At 52.3% G+C, this 10,911-nt stretch overlaps 2 protein-coding genes across 2 annotated transcripts in view; one reads left to right on the plus strand and one right to left on the minus strand.

Moving 5' to 3' along the window:
- The window catches only part of LOC308148482 (serine/threonine-protein phosphatase 2A catalytic subunit beta isoform), an 8,783-nt gene extending 4,019 nt beyond the window's left edge, over nucleotides 1–4,764 (minus strand). The window contains exons 1-3 of the mRNA XM_080521948.1: nucleotides 4,269–4,764; nucleotides 2,935–2,973; nucleotides 1,148–1,318 (exon numbers count right to left, since the gene is read on the minus strand). Of these exons, the coding sequence (XP_080378074.1) occupies nucleotides 1,148–1,318; nucleotides 2,935–2,973; nucleotides 4,269–4,370 (312 nt within the window). The 5' untranslated portion in view covers nucleotides 4,371–4,764. The remainder of the gene's footprint in view (nucleotides 1–1,147; nucleotides 1,319–2,934; nucleotides 2,974–4,268) is intronic.
- Nucleotides 4,765–6,567: 1,803 nt separating this feature from the next.
- Nucleotides 6,568–9,781, plus strand: srp19 (signal recognition particle 19). Its single transcript, XM_080521939.1, is given in 6 exon segments — nucleotides 6,568–6,926; nucleotides 7,435–7,510; nucleotides 8,179–8,250; nucleotides 8,363–8,464; nucleotides 8,466–8,472; nucleotides 8,806–9,781. Coding segments are annotated over 6 exon segments (462 nt in total). The 5' UTR covers nucleotides 6,568–6,888; the 3' UTR covers nucleotides 8,973–9,781.
- The last annotated feature ends 1,130 nt before the right edge of the window (nucleotides 9,782–10,911 follow it).

Consider the following 10,911-nt stretch of genomic DNA (forward strand, 5'->3'; position numbering starts at 1 on the left):
ATGCTCTATAATCTGGTGTTAAAGAGGAGGAAGATGCTCTATAATGTGGCCTAGAGGAGGAAGATGCTCTATAATGTGGACTAGAGGAGGAAGATGCTCTACTGTGGCCTAGAGGAGGAAGATGCTCTAAACTGGCCTAGAGGAGGAAGATGCTCTAAACTGGCCTAGAGGAGGAAGATGCTCTAAACTGGCCTAGAGGAGGAAGATGCTCTAAACTGGCCTAGAGGAGGAAGATGCTCTACTGTGGAGTAGAGGAGGAAGATGCTCTATAATCTGGTGTTAAAGAGGAGGAAGATGCTCTATAATGTGGCCTAGAGGAGGAAGATGCTCTATAATGTGGCCTAGAGGAGGAAGATGCTCTAAACTGGCCTAGAGGAGGAAGATGCTCTAAACTGGCCTAGAGGAGGAAGATGCTCTAAACTGGCCTAGAGGAGGAAGATGCTCTACTGTGGCCTAGAGGAGGAAGATGCTCTAAACTGGCCTAGAGGAGGAAGATGCTCTACTGTGGAGTAGAGGAGGAAGATGCTCTATAATCTGGTGTTAAAGAGGAGGAAGATGCTCTATAATGTGGCCTAGAGGAGGAAGATGCTCTATAATGTGGACTAGAGGAGGAAGATGCTCTACTGTGGCCTAGAGGAGGAAGATGCTCTAAACTGGCCTAGAGGAGGAAGATGCTCTAAACTGGCCTAGAGGAGGAAGATGCTCTAAACTGGCCTAGAGGAGGAAGATGCTCTAAACTGGCCTAGAGGAGGAAGATGCTCTACTGTGGAGTAGAGGAGGAAGATGCTCTATAATCTGGTGTTAAAGAGGAGGAAGATGCTCTATAATGTGGCCTAGAGGAGGAAGATGCTCTATAATGTGGCCTAGAGGAGGAAGATGCTCTAAACTGGCCTAGAGGAGGAAGATGCTCTAAACTGGCCTAGAGGAGGAAGATGCTCTAAACTGGCCTAGAGGAGGAAGATGCTCTAAACTGGCCTAGAGGAGGAAGATGCTCTACTGTGGCCTAGAGGAGGAAGATGCTCTACTGTGGCCTAGAGGAGGAAGATGCTCTATAATGTGGCCTAGAGGAGGAAGATGCTCTAAACTGGCCTAGAGGAGGAAGATGCTCTACTGTGGCCTAGAGGAGGAAGATGCTCTACTGTGGTACCTTGAGGGTGACCAGCAGGGTGACGGTCTCCACAGAGTAGTACCCCCGGTCCACGTAGTCCCCCATGAACAGGTAGTTGGTGTCGGGCGACTTCCCTCCGATCTTGAAAAGCTCCATCAGGTCGTGGAACTGACCGTGGACGTCGCCGCACACCGTCACCGGGCATCGCACCTGAGGGGGCGGGGCCACAGGGTCACACACCAGAGGGGGCTCGGGGCCCGTTACCACGGCAACCATTCCCAGTGAAAACGTGAGTCTCGTTGCCCGTCGGTTTCGCTGAACGGCGTCGTCATGGAAACACTTTTTGAGAAGCTGCAGAGGAGGAGCTCCAGCGATGACATCACGTGTTTATAGAGATCGACCAATCGGAGCGCCCCCACCAAACATTCCGCTCACATTTCGCCGTTTCCGTGGAAACTGACCTCGTCGTCAAGAGGAAGCGAAACTTTTGTGAACGCCACGCTGGAGCTAAGGCCACGCTAGAGCTAACGCCACGCTGGAGCTAACGCCACGCTGGAGCTAACGCCACGCTGGAGCTAAGGCCACGCTGGAGCTAAGGCCACGCTGGAGCTTACGCCACGCTGGAGCTTACGCCACGCTGGAGCTAACGCCACGCTGGAGCTAACGCCACGCTGGAGCTAACGCCACGCTGGAGCTAACGCCACGCTGGAGCTAACGCCACGCTGGAGCTAACGCCACGCTGGAGCTAACGCCACGCTGGAACTAACGCCACGCTGGAGCTAACGCCACGCTGGAACTAACGCCACGCTGGAGCTAACGCCACGCTGGAGCTAACGCCACGCTGGAACTAACGCCACGCTGGAGCTAACGCCACGCTGGAACTAACGCCACGCTGGAGCTAACGCCACGCTGGAGCTAACGCCACGCTGGAACTAACGCCACGCTGGAGCTAACGCCACGCTGGAACTAACGCCACGCTGGAGCTAACGCCACGCTGGAGCTAACGCCACGCTGGAGCTAACGCCACGCTGGAGCTAACGCCACGCTGGAGCTAACGCCACGCTGGAGCTAACGCCACGCTGGAACTAACGCCACGCTGGAGCTAACGCCACGCTGGAACTAACGCCACGCTGGGGCTAACGCCACGCTGGGGCTAACGCCACGCTGGAGCTAACGGCACGCTGGAGCTAACGCCACGCTGGAACTAACGCCACGCTGGAGCTAACGCCACGCTGGAGCTAACGCCACGCTGGAGCTAACGCCACGCTGGAACTAACGCCACGCTGGAACTAACGCCACGCTGGAACTAACGCCACGCTAGAGCTAACGCCACGCTGGAGCTAACGCCACGCTGGAGCTAACGCCACGCTGGAACTAACGCCACGCTAGAGCTAACGCCACACTGGAGCTAGTGCCACGCCGGAGGTAGAGCTAACACCACGCTAGAGCTAACACCACATTACAGCTAACGTTGGCGCTCTTTCTGGAAGCTGCGCCGGTTCTCCGGTTCTCCGGTGTCCCTCAGAGCTGGACCAGACTCACTGGAGGCCTGAAGACAAGGTCTGTACGGAGACCCAAACAACAACAACAACAATAAAAAAACAAAACAGCGCCGGCCGCCGGTCCGAACGCTGCGTAACCCTAACCCTAACAAGGGCGACTTCCAGGAATGGCAGAAACAGCTTTGCTGCGTCGTTAGCCGTTAGCTCGCCACGCGATAGTGATCGTCCTTACAAACGGAGTCGTTACCGTGGAAACCAGAAGATCAGAGCTGCTCAAGAACTCAACCTGTCATCTCCATGGCAACGACTAGATGGGGGACTCACCTCCTGGACGTTGGACTCCTTGGTTAGAATCTCCTTTGCCTGCACACACACACACACACACACACACACACACACACACACACACACACACACACACACACACACACACACACACACATCAATAGGATTCACATCAAAGTCAGCAGAACAAAGGAGAACGTATAAATGTGTGGGGTTCCACAGGGAACCTTCACAGGTTAGTTTGTTCACCAGGTTCCTTCAGTTCTACCAAAACGTTCACGTGACAAAGTTCTAATATTTTCTTTTCACGGGGAAGTTCTGCCGGGGTTCTGGTTCCTGAAGTCCACATCAGTTCTGTTCACAAAGCGCAGAACTATCCGGAGTATTTATAGAGAGGAGAACATAGGAGGAGGAGAACATAGGAGGAGAATCGAGGAGGAGAACATAGGAGGAGAATCGAGGAGGAGGATAATCGAGGAGGAGAACCGAGGCGGAGAACATAGGAGGAGAATCGAGGAGAACATAGGAGCTGGAGAACCGAGGAGGAGAAACAAGGAGGAGGAGAACCGAGAATGGGAACCGAGGAGGAGAAACAAGGAGGAGAACCACACTCCGGAATGAGACGACGAACATCAGGTCTCCGGCTGCGTCTACTTCCCGGACGACCCGCAGAGGAAGAGGCGGTCTCACGGGTCGTAGCCGGGAAACACCGCGGGCCGCCCGGGGAGGAGGAGAAGCGAGCGAGCGGAGCGGAGCCGGGGGGTTGGAGGAGAGGGCGGGGTGAAGTGCTGGAAGGCACCGGGAGTCAGAGGCCCGGGACGGATGCGGGGGAAGGAGCTCGAGGATCGGCGTGAAAACGGGGCGGAATTGGGGCGCCGAAGTTGGCCTCCGGTTCGTCACTTGAGCGAGTTGAAATGGATAACTGTTACAAAGTAAACCGAATCAGATTAAACTCGTTCACGTGTCCATCTACTCTGCTTTGTCCTCAAAGAGACTATTTCATCCAGTGAGAGTCAAACACAACTGAAAACTCCACACATTAGAAATCCGATAAAACTACAATTACAGGTATCCAGTGAATACATCTCTCTGTCTTCAATCACGTCCTCGTATCTCACCCAATACTCTGGAAATTTCAGTCTGGATGCTTCCGTTTCTTCTGCTGCGAGTCAGAAGCAGCTTTCCTGCAGTAAATCTAGTTTTATAATTACATAAATAGCTCGACGTGCTTCCTGGGGTGACGAAGCGGAGGCCAACTTCAGTGCCTCCGTCCTGTCGTCGCGTGAACCAGGAATTAGCCGGAGCCGCGGCGCCCGAGCCGCGAAGCTCCGGAGCCCCGGGCCGCCGCTGTGGGGGAGGCGGAGGCCGCTCACCTTCTCGCAGAGCGTCCTGACTTGGTTCTCCGTCAGCTGCTTGCACTCGTTGAGCTGCTCGATCCACTGGTCCAGCTCTTTGGTGAAGGACTTGTCCTCCATGCTAGCTGCGGGTTAGCACCGGCCTGTGCGTGCGGATGAGGGGCAGCGCTAGCCTCGTTAGCCGTTAGCTCGCCGATCCAGTCGCGCCAAACCGGTCCGAAAATCTACGATAAGACCTCAAAACAACGAGTCCGTCAGTCGACTTCTATCATGTTAAAGCGCCGATGGTGAGTTACCACCGTCAAAGACCGCTGGATCTCAGCCGGGGGCGGTGATTCGGTCGAAAGTCCCCGAAGCGGCGGAGCGGCGCGGCGGCGGGCGACGGGCTAAAGGAGCTAGCTGCAACAACATCCGGGCACTTCTGCAGTGCGCATGCTCCGCCCAGCAGCGACGCTGTGCGGCCAGGGCGGGAACTTCACTTCATAAAACTGTTGTCTGTGAACAACATCAAAACACTGTGTGAACGCGTTATAAAGCTAGAGCTACACTCGGTAGATAAATTAGAGCTGCACTCGGTAGATAAACAATAGCTGCGCTTGATAGATAAACTAGACCTACGCTCGGTAGATAAATAGAGGTACGCTCGGTAGATAAAGTAGAGCTACGCTCGGTAGATAAACTAGAGCTACACTGGGTAGATAATCTAGAGCTACACTCGGTAGATAAACAATAGCTGCGCTTGATAGATAAACTAGACCTACGCTCGGTAGATAAATAGAGGTACGCTCGGTAGATAAAGTAGAGCTACGCTCGGTAGATAAACTAGAGCTACACTGGGTAGATAATCTAGAGCTACACTCGGTAGATAAACAATAGCTGCGCTTGATAGATAAACTAGACCTACGCTCGGTAGATAAATAGAGGTACGCTCGGTAGATAAAGTAGAGCTACGCTCGGTAGATAAACTAGAGCTACACTGGGTAGATAATCTAGAGCTACACTCGGTAGATAAATTAGCGCTACAGTCGGTAGATAAATAGAGCTCCACTCGGTAGATAGACTATGCTACACTCGGTAGATAAACTAGAGCTACACTCGGTAGATAAACTAGCGCTGCAGTCGGTAGATAAACTAGAGCTACACTCGGTAGATAAACTAGAGCGACACTCGGTAGATAAATAGAGCTATACTCGGTAGAAAAACTAGAGCTATGCTCGGTAGCGCACAGCCAGTTGCCATGGCTAGCTGGATAGCCCTTCGCTCACTGGCCGGTTGCTCCATCACTAAGACGCTGAGCGTCTCCATGGCAACAGGTGCTGACCCCCCCCCCCCCCCCCCCCGGGGTTTTGGGATGGATTGGGAAACGGTTTGCCGTTAAAGTCCCGAAATGGAACCGATGGATCCTGGGATGATGACAAACTCGCGGAATTCTGGCGAGCAGTTATTGTGAAAAGTTGGTAAAATACATACATACGTACATATAAACCAACAAATATTCCCCACAGACGACAAATGTTTACGTTTCTGTGATTATAGGTAAAAATGAGAATATCGTGAAAATGTTCAAGTTTCTTTGTCATTGATTTCAGAAAGTCAAACTACGATATCGAGTCCCGACACTGGAAGATCCAAGGCTATCTATTAAACAATGATGATTATGGTTGTAGATGATTGTTTATAGATGATTGTTTATCGATGATTATGTTTGTAGATGATTATGGTTATAGATGATTGTTTATCGATGATTATGTTATAGATGATTATGGTTATAGATGATTATGGTTATAGATGATTATGGTTGTAGATGATTGTTTATAGATGATTGTTTATAGATGATTATGTTTATAGATGATTATGGTTGTAGATGATTGTTTATAGATGATTGTTTATCGATGATTGTTTATCGATGATTATGTTTATAGATGATTATGGTTATAGATGATTGTTTATCGATGATTATGTTTATAGATGATTATGGTTATGGATGATTATGTTTGTAGATGATTGTTTATAGATGATTATGGTTATAGATGATTATGGTTATAGATGATTATGGTTATAGATGATTATGGTTATGGATGATTATGTTTGTAGATGATTGTTTATCGATGATTATGTTTATAGATGATTATGGTTATGGATGATTATGTTTGTAGATGATTGTTTATAGATGATTATGTTATAGATGATTATGTTATAGATGATTGTTTATAGATGATTATGGTTTATAGGTGATTAAAGGTCCAGTTTTCCTTCATGTGACGTCACGTCCTCATTGCCACTGGATTGGCGGTTTTCCTCGTGACGAGATGAAGAACTAAACCAGGAGCTTTGATCATTTGGAGTTTGACTTTCTGAAACGGACAAAACGTATCGAACGTTTTCACGATGTTCTAAAGGTTCTAGCTGGACCTGTACTTGACCCCGGACTGCTGGAAGCCACGGGTCACCCGGTGCGGCGAATCGAGCGCTCCTCCCGGCTGAAGTGGCCGCGTGGCGGCGCGTTTCCTCACACGGGAGTCCAGCAGCCGGTCGCAGCAGCTCGTGGTCTTGCGGTGCGGCTCGGTCCCGGTCCAGGTTCAAGTCGAGGACCTGGTCCTGCTCAGACGGTGTCCGGGGCTCCGTGCGGGGCTCCGCCATGGCTCACCTGACCCACAACCCCGCCGACAAGGAGCGGTGAGTCCGGCTGAGCCGTTAGCCTAGCCTAGCCTAGCCTAGCTAAAGGGCTCAGCACCAGCAAACCGTCTGATTTGGTCCATTTTTAGTGTGTTTTTCAACCAGGCGGCCTTCCAGCGGTTAGTTCACACGCGTCCGGCTCTGCGTCGGGCACCTGGTTAATTCGGCTCAGTTATAATGTAGAAAATAACATTTCCGACTGAAAACAACGTGTTTGTTCCCAGCGAGCTTCCGTCCAGCTGCGCTCTGGAAACGTCACGTCACTTAAAGACGTGAAGACCAAACATCTGTTTGCTTGTCGGACCAGGATCCGAGTCCAGCCTCAGACGTCACGTTCATTCTGCACGTGACGTCTGGTTTGGACGTTAACGTGACGTGTGAGAGTCGAACCTGCTTCAGTCTGGAAGTCACACGTGAAGGCGAGCGAGCAGAAGCGTCACGTGACAAAGACGCGAAACAGTCAGAAGAACCGTGTGAAAGTGGAGAACGTCCGCCTTTTGTGTTGCAGGTTCGTCTGCGTCTATCCAGTTTACATCAACAGCAAGAAGACGCTCGCGGAAGGACGTCGCATCCCGTCGCAGAAGGTGACGTCATCCGTGTGCCGGAACCGACACCTTCTGTCAGCCAGTCAGGGCGACTGGTGACGTAGTAGGGCGACTGGTGACGTAGTAGGGCGACTGGTGACGGAGTAGGGCGACTGGTGAAGTAGTAGGGCGACTGGTGACGTAGTAGGGCGACTGGTGACGGAGTAGGGCGACTGGTGAAGTAGTAGGGCGACTGGGTGACGTAGTAGAGGGACTGGTGACGGAGTAGGGCAACTGGTGACGGAGTAGAGGGACTGGTGACGGAGTAGGGCGACTGGTGACGGAGTAGGGCGACTGGTGACGTAGTAGGGAGACTGGTGACGGAGTAGAGGGACTGGTGACGGAGTAGGGTGACTGGTGACGGAGTAGAGGGACTGGTGACGGAGTAGAGGGACTGGTGACGGAGTAGGGCGACTGGTGAAGTAGTAGGGCGACTGGTGACGTAGTAGAGGGACTGGTGACGGAGTAGAGGGACTGGTGACGGAGTAGGGCAACTGGTGACGGAGTAGAGGGACTGGTGACGGAGCAGGGCGACTGGTGACGGAGTGACTGCCTCATCGGGTAATGGGTGTGTGTGTGTGTGTGTGTGTGTGTGTGTGTGTGTGTGTGTGTGTGTGTGTGTGTGTGTGTGTGTGTGTGTGTGTGTGTGTGTGTGTGTGTGTGTGCAGGCGGTAGAGAACCCGTCGTGTGCAGAGATCAGAGACGTCCTGACGGCAACGGGGATGAACGTCTATGTGGAGGTACACACACACACACACACACACACACACACACACACACACACACACACACACACACACACACACACACACACACACACACACACACTCTCTCACTGGCGGTGTGTTCCAGAACAAGCTCCACCCCAGAGAGTGGAACAGAGACGTCCAGTTCAGAGGACGAGTCCGAGTCCAGATGAGACAGACGGACGGAACCTTGTGTCTCGACAAGTTCTCCTCCCGGTGAGTCTGAGTGTGTGTGTGTGTGTGTGTGTGTGTGTGTGTGTGTGTGTGTGTGTGTGTGTGTGTGTGTGTGTGTGTGTGTGTGTGTGTGTGTTTAATGTGTGTGTGTGTGTGTGTTTAATGTGTGTGTGTGTGTGTGTGTGTTTAAAGTGTGTGTGTGTGTGTGTGTGTGTGTGTGTGTGTGTGTGTGTGTGTGTGTGTTGTGTGTGTGTGTGTGTGTGTGTGTTTAGTGTGTGTGTGTGTGTGTTTAGTGTGTGTGTGTGTGTGTGTGTGTGTGTGTGTTTAATGTGTGTGTGTGTGTGTGTGTGTGTGTGTGTGTGTGTGTGTGTGTAGGTAAGGACGTGATGCTGTACGTAGCAGAAATGATCCCGAAGCTGAAGACTCGGACTCAGAAGGGTGGAGGAGGAGGAGGAGGTGGAGGTGGAGGAGGAGGTGGAGGAGGAGACGGCAGCTCTCAGCAGACGGACGGAGGAAAGAAGAGCAAGAAGAAGAAGAAGTGAACTAACTCTAGTTTAGGTAGTCTGGGTTAGTTAATCTGGGTTGGTTAGTTAGTCCAGGTTAGTCTGGTTAGTTGGTCTGGTTAGTTAGTCTGGTTAGTTGGTCTGGTTAGCTAGTCTGGTTAGCTAGTCTGGTTAGCTAGTCTGGTTAGCTAGTCTGGTTAGTTAGTCCAGGTTAGTTAGTCCAGGTTAGTCTGGTTAGTTGGTCTGGTTAGCTAGTCTGGTTAGTTAGTCTGGTTAGTTGGTCTGGTTAGCTAGTCTGGTTAGTTAGTCTGGTTAGTTGCAGGTCCACAGTGACTTTGTTCTTCAGTAAATAAATAAATAAAGATTTTCTTCTTTGTGGTTTAAAAACTTTCAGATGAATTAAAGTTAATTTATTGGTTTAATTTCACAATAAAACTGTCAGAGCAACCCTGACCTGGAAAACCTGGAAACTAGGAGGAGACATCCTGGAAATGTCCTGGAGACTTCCTGGAAAGGTTCTGAAATGTCTTGGAAATCCCCTGCAGCCTTCCTGGAAATGTCCTGGAGACGTCCTGGACACTACCTGGAGACTTCCTGGAGACGTCCTGGACACTTCCTGGAGACGTCCTGGACACTTCCTGGAGACGTCCTGGACACTACCTGGACACTTCCTGGACACTACCTGGACACTTCCTGGAGACGTCCTGGACACGTCCTGGACACTTCCTGGAGACGTCCTGGACACGTCCTGGACACTACCTGGAGACGTCCTGGACACTTAATTTGATTAAATCTTTATTTGAAATGAAAAACGTGAAGGAATAAAGTGATTTAAAAACAAAAGCAGTCAGACTGTCTTGACGTCTGACAGGGGGACTAGAGATGTCCCGGTGGGGACAGGGGGACTAGAGACGTCCTGGAGGGGACAGGGGGACTAGAGACGTCCCGGCGGGACAGGGGGACTAGAGACGTCCCGGCGGGGACAGGAGGCGTCAGTGCAGGGACTGTCTCAGGGACAGTATCTGCCGTCTCCAGTGTGTCCTCCAGGCCTGCTGCTGGCTCACTTGTCTTCGTCTGTCCTCGTCTGATTGGGGACGTCTCCCTCAGGGTCCTCAGCCGGAACCGCTGACACACACACACACACACACACACACACATTAAACACACACACACACATTAAACAAACACACACACACACACACATTAAACACACACGGACAAGTTCTCCTCCCGTGAATCTGAGTGTGTGTGTGTGTGTGTGTATAATGTGTGTGTGTGTGTGTGTGTGTGTACCTCCACGCAGCGTCTCGTTCCACACCAACACTCTGTGCGAGGCGACTTGTCTTGGTTACCATGGTAACGTCAGATGACGAGTTGGCAACGTCGTGACGGGTCCTGACACACACACACACACACACCTGTGGAGGAGCTCTGATGCATCACATGACCTGTGGGGGTCAGAGGTCACGTTACCTGGTTTCCATGGTAACACTGAGGTCGTCCAGCAAGGGGAGGAGCTTCTCTGTCAGCCAGCTCAGTGATGTCACAAACTCCTCCCCTTGCTCTCGAACACGCTCCTGCACACACACACACTGTGCTGTCAGCCTGGCCCCGCCCCCTGGTGTAGTCCCAGCCTGGCCCCGCCCCCTGGTGTAGTCCCAGCCTGGCCCCGCCCCCTGGTGTGTAGTCCCAGCCTGGCCCCGCCCCCTGGTGTAGTCCCCAGCCTGGCCCCGCCCCCTGGTGTGTAGTCCCAGCCTGGCCCGCCCCCTGGTGTGAAGTCCCAGCCTGGCCCCGCCCCCTGGTGTAGTCCCAGCCTGGCCCCCGCCCCCTGGTGTGAAGTCCCAGCCTGGCCCCGCCCCCTGGTGTAGTCCCAGCCTGGCCCCGCCCCTGGTGTGTAGTCCCAGCCTGGCCCGCCCCCTGGTGTGTAGTCCCAGCCTGGCCCCGCCCCCTCCCCTACCTGCAGCTCCAGGTGCGCCCT

This window comes from Blennius ocellaris, assembly GCF_963422515.1.
Source record: "Blennius ocellaris genome assembly, contig: SCAFFOLD_214, whole genome shotgun sequence".
NCBI classification, from domain to species: Eukaryota; Metazoa; Chordata; class Actinopteri; order Blenniiformes; family Blenniidae; genus Blennius; species Blennius ocellaris.